Source organism: Lottia gigantea, assembly GCF_000327385.1.
Source record: "Lottia gigantea unplaced genomic scaffold LOTGIsca_14, whole genome shotgun sequence".
Lineage (NCBI taxonomy): Eukaryota > Metazoa > Mollusca > Gastropoda > Lottiidae > Lottia > Lottia gigantea.
Genome location: NW_008707617.1, coordinates 474,834 through 487,526, shown reverse-complemented (window position 1 = coordinate 487,526; position 12,693 = coordinate 474,834). Strand labels below are relative to the sequence as shown.

At 33.1% G+C, this 12,693-nt stretch overlaps 1 protein-coding gene across 1 annotated transcript; it reads right to left on the bottom strand.

The window, feature by feature from the left end:
- Positions 1–345: 345 nt before the first annotated feature.
- LOTGIDRAFT_111806 (hypothetical protein) lies at positions 346–2,262 on the bottom strand (the record flags this gene model as incomplete). The annotated part of the gene is made up of 2 exons (XM_009049610.1): positions 346–725; positions 822–2,262. Coding segments are annotated over 2 exons (1,821 nt in total), but the record flags the coding sequence as incomplete, so codon positions are not given.
- Between the last annotated feature and the right edge of the window lie 10,431 nt (positions 2,263–12,693).

Below are 12,693 nucleotides of genomic sequence, written 5' to 3'. Positions count from 1 at the left end.
GTAGACTCCTCGAAGGTTATACATAGTTCACATACCAAGTTGTTAAATGGCATTAAGTGTTTTGGAAAGTTAGTAAGTGACATCATTTAATAACCATACCATATTATATATTTGTATTTACATATTATATAATACAGGGTATAATTCTCAAAAGTTGTATGCTTTTAAATGAACTGAAAATATTAAAAATAATCACATAAGAGCAGAATTGTTAGAAACAAATGAAAATGTTTGAAAAAGCACATTAAACACAATAAACCAAAACCAATTATTAACAACAACCATGCAAGACATAATACAAATTATGATGAAAACAAAATCTACAGAAAGTGAACATCCATCAACCTAAAAATACATACCTGCTAGACAATTAGTACAACCATGGTCTCCCTCATTACTGTATGTACCAGCTTCACAATCTGGTGGGGCAGATGTCAAATTGGTGACATTACTACAATCTTTACCAGCAGCACAGATAATGCAAGATCCAGAACCAACAATACTGTAATATCCAGGTCTACACGACTTACAGCCAGCATCACCCTCATCACTGAATGTTCCTGGTTCACATTTGTTCAAATTTGGTCCGGTCAGAGCAGGATCCGAGCAGTCATATCCACTTGGACAGATAGTACAGCTACCAACTCCTGCCCTGCTGTAATAACCAACATCACAAGGTGTGCATCCGGTATTACCTTCCTTACTGTACGTTCCTGCTAAACAATCTGGTGGTAACGATCCAGAAATAGCAGATGATGTACAATTTGTTCCGGCTGGACAAACTGTACAGTTTCCAGAGGCTTCTACACTGAAATACCCACTTTGACAATTATGACAGCTGTTGTCTCCTTCTTTACTGTAGGTTCCTGACAGACAGTTTGTCAATGCGTCTCCTGTGCAGGATTGACCTTCAGGGCATGTGGTACAGCTAACAGAGCCAGCTGAACTGTAGCTACCAACACTGCAAAGAGTACAACTTTCATCCCCTTCTCGACTAAATGTTCCACTGGGACAATCTGATGCAGATCCATCTGAACAGTTTTTACCACCTGGACATATTGTACAATTAGCAGCTCCAGTTTGACTATAATATCCAGTTGGACAATTGATACACCCACTATCTCCTTCTTTGCTAAAAGATCCAGCAGAGCAGTCAGTCAATCCTGAACCATCATCAGCAGGATTAGTACAATCCTTTCCTCCAGGGCAAATAATACAAGATCCTAAACCAACAGTGCTATAGTAACCAACTTCACAGTTTATACATCCTGCATTTCCTTGTGGACTGTATTTACCCGCTGGACACTGTGAGGGAGCTATTGATGGGTTGCTGCAATCTGATCCAGCTGGACAAACTGTACATTCTCCTGCTCCAGAAGGGCTATAATATCCAGTCTCACAATTTGAGCATCCTGCATTTCCCTCTGCACTATATGTTCCAGCTGGGCAATCCTGAGGCACTCCAGTGATAGCTGTGCTATTGCAATCCTTTCCTTCAGGACAAAGCGTGCAGTTTCCAGATCCCGTTGAGCTATAACTTCCTCTTTCACAGTTTGTACATCCATAATCACCAAGTTTACTGTATGTACCTGCAGGACAATCTGGCATACTTGACAAATCTAATCCTTGATCAGTGCAATCTTTTCCTGCTGGACATTTTGTACAGGAGCCAGAACCAGCTGTACTGAAATATCCAGATGGACACTTCAAACAATCACTTGTTCCTTCTAAGCTGAATGTTCCAGCTGGGCACTGCTGTGGTGTTGCTCCAGCATTGGAACAGTTAAATCCTTCAGAACAAATGGTACATGAATCAGAACCAGCTGGGCTATAATAACCCTGGGCACAATTTTTACATGAAGCATCACCTTCCTGGCTGTAGGTTCCAGCTGCACATTGAGAAGGTGTTTCTGACGGACTAGCACAATCACTCCCAGCAGGACATATGGAACAATTTGTAGATCCTGTTGAGCTGTAATACCCTGTTAAACAATTAGTACAACCAGCACTTCCTTCAGCACTGTAGGTTCCTGCTGCACATATTGGTTGAGATGTTTCATTTAAAGCAGGATTGGTGCAGTCCCGTCCAGCAGGACAGAGGGTACAGGATCCAGAACCAGCATTACTAAAATAACCAGTTTGACAATTGGTACAACCAGCGTCACCAAGGTTGCTGTATGTCCCAGCAGGACAATCTTGTAGGTCAGCTTCAGGCGTTGATGCATTTGTACAGTCTTTACCACTTGGACAGCTTGTGCAACTTTGTGAGTTAGCTGGGCTATATGTTCCTGTTTTATGATAATATAATGAAACAGAATGAATGAAATGAGAATAGATAGGGAAAATGCATCAGTCATTTCAATACATATGATAAGCTAAGCGATGAAATCTATGCTCTTACAGGGCAATGCCAGGGAAGCATTTAAAGTCGTATGTTTAAGTAATACCTTATTTTGTAAGACAATGGATAGCAGATGATCTAATGTTTAATGATGTGAATAGAAGCTATGGACAGAACTAGCCAAATCTTACCTGAGGCACATGGTGAGCAAGAGATGGACTTAGAAGTTGCAAACTGTCCAGCCTGACATGTTGTAGCAACTGTTGAGTCAGAACATTCTGAGCCTGCAGGACAATCTAGACATGCTGTTTCACCTGTCGAAGGCTGATATTCTCCACTTGGACAGTTAATTGGTGCCCCTAAACCATCTGTTGGACATTTGGAACCTAATTGTTTTAAAAATTAAAGTTAACTGTAAGTTTTTGACACAAAAAAACCAGATGAGTGCAAACTGTCCAGTCTAACAGCCGGTACTCTAAGGAACTTCCTAAAAATCAGAAGCAACTAAATTCAATTATAATACAATGTACAAACATTCCACCTAATGCAATTTAGTTTCATATAACAAGGGGTGATTTGACAAACCTGGTCATACCTTTTGGACATTGTTGACAAGTAATGTCTGTTAGTTTTCTGTATGTTCCTGCTGTACAATCAATACATGCTGTTTGTCCTCCATTAGGTACCTGTCCAGCTGAACATCCCTGTTAATATAAATTGGTTATATTTTGAGTCCCATTTTGAGCTCTGTATAAAAAATTTCAGAATAGAAATCTGTCAAAATAAGCCAAATAAACAATCATAAGCATTCTGAAATTCAGTTTTAAGGTGGTAAAGACAATTTTTATACAACTACATCCACTAAATTTTTACCTCAGTCCAAAATTGAATATGAACACCACTACAAGATAGATGTTGTTAGTGTGCAAGGAAGGCAGGGTATACCCATGCTTCTTAACAACTTGCCAACAATTTCAGATAGTCAAACAAGACCATTATCCAATATTTTTGACAGAAGTACTTGCAACTCACCTGAGGTGAAGAATATGCAGTTGGACATATCTTATCAGATGGACATGATGTACACACTGTTTCTCCTGCTAATGAATACTCTCCTGCTGAACAGATTGTTGGTGTATTGGCTGTACAGCTGTATCCAGCAGGACATAGTGTACATGATGAAGCTGCACCTGAACTGATTTCAGTTGAACTACATGATTGACAATCTGTAGAGAGGGACCTCCCAGTATTTGAATTAGCTGTTCCAGCACTACATGGTATTCTTGGATCAGATCCACCAGTGCAACTGAAATGATAGTTAAGATGCAATGAAAATCATTAATAAAACATATTTATCTATGGAGACATAGTGTTATATTTGTGGGTACCAAGTGTTACTTATTGGTTTTGGTATGATAGTGACACGTTTTAGGGAATTCCAGCAGCTGCAGATCTGAGACGAGATTTGGAATGAAGCAACACAATAATTATTAGAAGCTGTGCAGAAAATGAATAGAAAATTTTTTTCAATCCCTTTAAAAAGTAATAGTATTTCAATCATTAAAGCATCAAAAGTAGGAACTTTTGGGAGCGATTGCCCTGATTGTAGTATCCTTGGTTATGTTAATTCCCATTTGAAGATTCCATTCAGCTAATAATGTTTTTTTGGTATTTCCATTAATGTCTCTACAAGAAGGTCATACTCAAGTGATTCAAAAAGCATTATTATTGAGCTTGTATTATTAATTGAAGGCCTACTTAATAAGAGATATTTTCCTATCAAGTCATACCTGAGTGAATAAAGATGTCAAGTACTACACTGTTATGGTACTTGATTATTATTTTATAGTATTGTCAACATGTCAATACAACTTGTCTCTTGTGTCAAGAAAGCTATTTCAACCTTTCATTCTTTCATTTCCCAATTCTTAATACCTCAAGAACTATCTACAAGCTGGTAATAACACACAACTGAAGTGTGGCTACACCAGTCATATCTGATTAAGATCCAAAAATGTCCTGTTGTGATTTTTCATATTTACTTAATATTGTGTTTTGTAAAAAATGTTGAGAAATTTTTCATATTTACTCCATGAAACTTGCAAAAATATTTTCAGCTTGTGAAAAAAAAGATGTGTTGGATGACATCACTAATCTCACAAAAAGTTTTATCACATAAGGCCATTCTCGATTATTAAGGTCAACAATTAATTAGTTTTAGTGGAATTGCAGGAATCACATACCGGTACGTCTTATTGACAATTGGAATGGTGAATATTGATGCTATCGGTGTCCACAATACACATAAAAAAAGTTAATTGATTCATGAAGATAAGGTTGAGGTTTTTTTTGGATAAAATTCATTTGAAAAAAAATTAAACAAACAAAAAGATTTATTCAAAATTAAGGGTTTAAATATCTACGTCTTAGATTTCTACCAATCCCAAAATGCCAAGACGTTGGTTGTCAGATTGTGTAAACAGTGTTTATATTGATATAAGATAAGAGTATAGCACTTATAAATCATAATAATTGATATTAAAATAAAAATAATAGACCTCAAGACTCTTTTCTAAATAACTTAATGTAATACATCGATTTAGAACATTCCGATTATGTTAGAGCTCATTCTTACAACTCTGGTAATAGTAATGAGTGTAGTGCAGTTGCTGACCGGAATGAAGCTCACCGGACAATCATTCACCAAAGAAATGAGAATTAGGACATTTGCTCACCACAGTTTTATAACATATTTTTTTGTTCATATTTCTCATTTCTTTGGTGAGCAAATGTCCATATCCCAATAGTAATAGCTTCAAGGTAGACTGTTTATGACACGATATGACACGATCATAAAAAGAGATGCATACTTAATCCACTTAATGATCCTGATTTCAATCTAAAACTCTTATTATTAATCTTATCAGATATCATGGTAAATAATTTGGGATTAACAATAATCTAAATCCTCTTGTCTATTATATGAATAGGATATAGGTGTGGACAAAATTATAGTCTTATTTAATCATTTTATAATTAACATATAAATTTGAATGGTAAAAGTCAGTGGCCAGCTCAAAGTGGCTGTTCTGTCTGATTTAGTCAAGCTAAGACCACCAACAACTAAAAAATCTCTGTTAATAACAGTTACTCATGTTCTACTTTTTAAAAATAAAACTTAGAATAATTAATTGAACTAAAATGAATACATAAGTCGATTTTAGGGGTTAAAATCTTCATCCAGTTAACAGCATTGTATGTAGAAGGCTAATTTGTCGATATGAGAAGTCAAAGAGTAAATCTGTCAATGGCCAGTCTACTTGGGTCTATTCTTTGGACTTCTACTTTTCCTTATACCATAATCCCAGGGTCATATCTCAATACTAAAAATAAGTTTTATTCTTATAATAGGCTATATCATAAAGGTGTGGACAAAATTGATCTCTAATCTGACTATACCATTGTATTATCATAAATCTCACAGCTCACAAAAATATTGACCGTTTTTCATATAATTCACCTTAATCCTCTAAATCCAATGACAAAAGTCAATCTAAAGTATACAGGATTACCACGTGGGATTCATATCTTAACTTACATATTTTGATGGTAAAAAGTTTATTTTGTATTTGTACCATAGGCAATAAACCTAAACTTTCTTTTTTTCTTTGTTGATCATATACTTTTTACAAAATTTGGTTGTAAACTACGGAAGATATAGAATTTAATGTGTTAAATCACAGGTTTATGTCAATTTACAATTTTCCTTTTATATATACCTGTCATGATTCTAGATTACAGTTTCTAGAGCATTAACGAAGAGATATGATTGGACAATAAAATACATCAACATATAGAGATCAAGATGTAAGCGTGTATACTAAAATTGATTTTACTCATGGTAAGGAAATTAATTCATACTGCATTAAAAAAAATTTCTTGGTAAAGCCAAGGGACTTCTAAGATTCAATACAAATAAATAAGATAGGTTTTTTAATAGGTAAAATGACTGGCAGAGAGCCAATATGTTAATCATGAACACACAGTAGGCATAACACCATAACAATATCATTCATTAGTCTCCTTGATAAATTAATTTTATTTTTAAAATCACTTATTGATTACTTCTTATGTTTTGGTCTATTGATTTCTTTAATTCACTACAAAAAGACCACATCTAGTTTTTCAATATAAACATGAATCAATTGGCATAACCAGGCATTCTTAAAGTGATACTGCGTCTTAAAATTAACATAAAATTGAAAAATTTTAAACTTGGCGAATAAGAGCCAGTAGATATACCTGGTGTCATAAATAACATAACAGGATCCTTATATAATCCGATAAATCCAAAAAACTTAATAATTATCCATAAATATGCAATAATATCAAGATTAAGCGTTTTTCAATAATGACTTAGTCTTATGAATTTTCCAATTTTCCAGATCTTACAGGGATTCTGTTGTAACTTTATGACACTAGGTAAGTTCACTGATGAATATATACTCATATTGACCATTCTTGAGAATTCAATTTTATGTTCATTCTAAGACGTAGTATCGCTTTAAACGTACTTAAATCGGAGCTTATTCTATTATCAGTTATTCTAAACATATCTTCATGATATACTTCATTATATACTTCATGGCTGAATAACGAAATTCCACATAATTAATTGAATGTTCTTATTTTCATATCTGTCTATATTTTGCAGGAAGTCAGTAATCGTTTTTTCTTTAATATTTCAGTTAAAAATTATTTTTTCATTATAATTATGATTTTGTTAATCCACAGCGAGCTTCTTTCAAAATTTTGTAAAACGAAATGTTCTGTTTTATTATCATTAGTGTCATTTAGTATTTAAATCGATTTAAGTCCATGTATACATGACAACCATATATGATTTTCTTCTTTGATTTTAATTCATTTTATATCAACATGAAAATATTTTTTAAACACAACTTCAAACGTGTGCCAGTGCCTTCTGTTGAATAGTGAGTAATGGCTAGTTTCTTTTAAACCACCCTAATCTCTAGTATCATGGTGTGTATACTACTAATTGAATATCAGATCTGTTTTTTAGTCATATCTGTACTTGAATAATTGCAATAATTATACGTCCTATTTGTCTGCATCAAATTTGGCTATTGAATATTGGCAGTGTGCAATGAGGGAAATTTTACAAGGACAGCGGCTTTAGCCAACTACAAAATTAAAGAATCAAGAAATATTCTACCATTTAAAAATATATTGGTCATATATATTTTACATCCTAAAACTATACTTATATCTATGACTTAAAGCCAGTGGCTCTCAGAAATCACTTAATTTTACATGAATAAAGATCAAGGATCAGTTAAATAATTTAGTGAATAAATAAAACTGTTTTGACTGTATTATAAAAGAAACTGAATAGTTATTGATCAAGGAGATATTGAATACTATTTGAATGATTTCTCTATTCAATGTGGACAATAAGTAAGAGTATATAACACTGGTACCTGTTATGAAATATAGATATTCAATCTACTCATTTGTAGTAGCCATAGTTCATTTTTTTGTAATATTTGACCTTATCCATTAACAAACTCCTAAACAAATCAGAATTAAATTAATATTTTCACTTTAAAAAAACAGTAATATTATTGAAAATTTCATTGGATCACATAGTTACTTATACTTGAACCAAATGAGTTTTATTCTTTAAAGCTTACATACTTAGTTTCATATATTTTAATAGTTTCATATATTTTAATAGTTTCATATATTTCATTAGTTTCATAAATAGTATTTATCTCAATATTACTACGTAAATTAATAGTTTCATTTCATTTAAAACCAACAGTTTTATTTTTATTAATAATTTTGCATATCAATTGTTTCACATATCAATAGTTATTGATAGTATTCTAACTAATAGTTTCACTGACCACTGACAGTTTACAAGTGACCATATTATAACTTATAATTACATTTCAAACAATAGGCCTACTGATAGTTTCAATTTAATTGTTTTACATAATGTAAACTGGAAGTTGGCTAGTATAATTTTGTCAAAAGACACTATAAAAATCATTTCTTTGTAGAAAAGTTAAAATGAAATCAAATGAAATCACAATTCAGTCAATGAGGTTATTGATTGATAAGAAGTATTGTGTATAAAAGAGATATCTGAGTACCAGTACATATCAATATTATTATTGTATATGAATCTTATAATCAATTTATCAATTTTCTATTTGGGCACACCATTATTGTCATTTTGTATCCATGACATGCAGTTTTATAAAATACCATTGTGCACCTTATTAGGTTAAGTTATGTGGATAAAAATCAGATAGGAAAAAGTATAAATCCTGAAACTAATTCAATATTTAAGGACCAGAGTTTCATTCTGCTATTTCTGAGGCTAGATTTTATTATGGTTCTGGTGAGAGAATTTCAATGATAATTTCTTGTTATGTCATGGTGAGTATTTTTTTCATCTTCCCAGGTGGATACTGAGATCTAAATGTCATATCCAATGGTGGGGTTTCTTTTTTTATCATTCTTCTGATTGGATGCTGCAAAAATTCATTCCTTTATTCAGTGATGTGCTGAATTGAGTTTACAAATGATGCAATTGAGATGTTTAATTCTAAATATCTACTTACTAATATCCTGGTGGACATGTTAAACACACCCCACTGTCATAATATTCTCCTGCATTACACGAAATAACACAATCTTCTGTACAGTTACATTGTCCTTCTACACATACTGTAATAAAACCATACAAAATTCAGTTACAGTACTAACATTGTTTTCAAACGATCCTATACCTTCATATAATGTAACATTGTGAATCAAAAGCGATTGTAAGTAGTTCTTATAAAACTTTTATGTGTATTGGAGACACTGAAAGCATGGATTTGCACCATTCCATTTTTCAGATGTCGACGGTAAGCATTGCTATTAGATATTATGAACAGTCGTCTTGCATCCCTCTGGATCTACCTGTGCTTACAAATTAGAAATGAACACATCATTATTGTTAGATGTAACCTGAGTTTCCATACTCCAAAAATTATGTTTTAAAATAATATGATATGTTTAAACGTAGTCTCCAATGTAGTTGTTACTAATGTCAAGAAGGGATCAGTAATAATTTCTCATATTGTTTATAACAGGATAAATTATCAACAGTATGTTTTAATTAAGTTGTTAAAAATCCCTAACAGTACATCAGTTTTTAACTCTGAAAATTGCTATGAATAGTTGAAATCGCTTTATCAGCTGGTTATGCAAATTATACTTAGACAACCTTTCAAAAATTGTGAAAATTTGAGGAACATCAATGTGGCTTGTCAGGTTTTGGACCAAGCAATGATATAGTGGCCCATATGATGAAATTGAAATTCTTGTCTCAATGAAAGGTTTGCCAGTAGAGGGGAGAATAATTCATTATGAGATAAAGCACTAAAATATGACAATTGAAAAATTCAATTTAAGAATCAATAAAAATGGAATCTTACCAAATATTTCCAACAGACAGCATAATATTCCGAAATAGAAAACAGGTTTAAAAACCATAATCCTGTCAAGAAATCAAGGCACACCAATTCTAGAGGCCTTCTTTCAAATAGTCTTCGAAATTGTCCTGCTTCACTTATCTTACAACCTAAGATTCTCTTCACTTAACTCGTCGTTGTCTCCAAGTTTTTTTAGTTCCTTATTCCTCGATTTTTTTCCCGAAAAGTGTATAAATTTGTATCAATTCTTGGCTTTTCGAACGAAAATAGTAGCCTGATCACGAAACAGATACAAAATTTGTCATTTTATTCAACCATTTACAACGACTACGAAAATCATAAACAGGCAGACGAAATTATTTTCGCTTGATGTTATTTTTCTTGGTACTTGCACACCTGAGCAAAGGGGGATAACTAGACAGGTATGAGCAGAGCTGAAAGCGTTACGTTGCTTGGCAACAAACTAGTAAATAAATATTGGGCATTTCATAATCACAGCCCGCTACCGGTTAGAGTACTGGTGTGTTTTATAATGAGGTGGATATTCTTACAGGATATTAGATTATTTAATCAGTAATAAATATCCCATTTCCCTGTCGACGTCATGATTTAATCTATTTGCTCAAACACGCGGCGTTGTCTAACTTGAAATCACGTAGGGACCAAGCGCAAAGGCTGATCAAATTTTGATCAAACTAGTTTTGGCTCTATATTCTCGTTAGTGTCTTCTGTGCCGTAAGTGGAATTATTTCCTGAAACAGATCGAATTTCAAATGACATTTTCTAATTTCATATCCTACAGTCTAGGCCAACACGGCAACAGTTTTCCAAGCTATCACTTGCGACGGTTTTCATCAACTTGATACCCCTTATGATGTCCACACACAGATAATAATGTTATTCGATTTGAAAAAAAAAAATTGTCAACAATTAAATAGGGCCTCTTTGTGTGTGGTAAATCAAGGGCTATAACTACATTAACTGTACATCGAAATGTCGTCCACTTTGTCACGTGCAATAGGCTATAACTAACTGAAAATTGTTAATCCAGCTATCGTCAATCATTTGTTCAGTTCTCTATTGAAGTTGATAACTACAAAGTTTTGTATCAAACAAACCCAGAAAAAAGTGTATATATACATTTGTAGGTGCACATATTTGAAGGTTGGTTAGTTCACAATACATCAAAAAATATATAGTTTATAGGAAATTAGACACGCTCAATGAGGATTATATTTACCTTTTGAATAGAATAATATTTTAATCCAATAAGTGTTTATTATATTATAATAAACACTTATTGGATTAAAGTTTGATACTCCCTAATGAATACAATTTATAGTAAAGCTCTTTATCTATAAAACATAATACAGCACGAGTGCAATTCTTTATCGTATGTTTTGATCATAAGCCTACGTACGGTAGAAGCATGAATCGTAGCTTCTCAAAAGTTACAAGCTGGGCTACTGCTTTGGAGACGATATTAATTTATCCGTGACTCCATATGAGTCGGCAACTTCTATCAGTTAAGCTGAATGTTGCAGATCGTCAGTGAAACTTTCATGGTAGACTCTTTTGATCCAACGATAGTATCAAAGGGTAGGCCTATTATTTATTGTTCTAAATGGTAGTGATGATATGGATCTGCTAAAAGATAACGGGTTATATGTACAGGCATCTGTTTCTATCAATAGTCGACCCTCTCTATAATAGTATATATATATATTATTATAGAGTGAGTCGACTATTGATAGAAACAGATGTCTGTGGTTATATGCCGAAAATCTAGATATCCAACTTTAAAGTATGTTGTATCTAGCCAATATAAGGTGTAAATATCAGTTGATAAGATAGCTTTATGCAGATATGAGACTCCACCCTGCCTTATAAAGAATTCTAGGATTAATTGATAGATTAACACCTACAGATACGGCCTGGTATTTCCACCGTAATATAAAAATTTAGAAATGTTTCGTTCCTGTCAGGTAAGGGAAGAAGTTTTCTATATTAGGCTATGTATTCAAGCTATATTCGGACATTGAAAGACCTAATCTCTTATATTATCTGGACTCACATTTAGGATCTAACTAATATGCTTGGGACACTTAACTATGGTCTTGGCCCTATATAGGATTGTAAAGAGGTTTATTAATCTGTGTATATTGGCCTACATAACAATTTTCAGTCAGATGTCTGTGGGTCTTGTAATTCATCTATGAATAAAACTGATAAATCATTAGCAGCTATCGTGATAAAATTAATTTAAGGTTAAGCGTTTCAATTAGCCTAGTCTACATCTGACAAAAAATTGGATTGACGCAAATAAACGTTTGGCTCGCATCCTACTTTTTTTATAGGTGATTGAGGCGTTGAAAATTCTGGATTTTGTCGCAGTCTCTATACATCATTTAGGTCTGTGCCACATAAACTTTAAACGGGTAGGCTAACAAATTTCCATATCAAAATCGTACATGTCAATAAAAGTCGCTCAATGAACAAATTTTACAAAAGCGCACTAATGGGAGATAACTCTTGTATATACTTTGTTTCATGTCGCACCTAATATTATTGGATTACTGCGAGGTTGACATTGGATTTTAAGTACAAATTTTGATAAAACATGTTAAATTGAATGTTTGGACAACATTCTTATATGCTGACAATATCAATCTGGACAGAAAGGGCGTCCAATGATCTGTAACCAAGTGAAATCGTTCAATCCTGTCGCCATATTTGTTTATAGTGGTTACATGAAATATTCCTCCGCTTAAAAAATATTATTACATAAATAAAACTAAACTTTGCAAATTGCAACATGAATTATTATAAATCTATGATTGC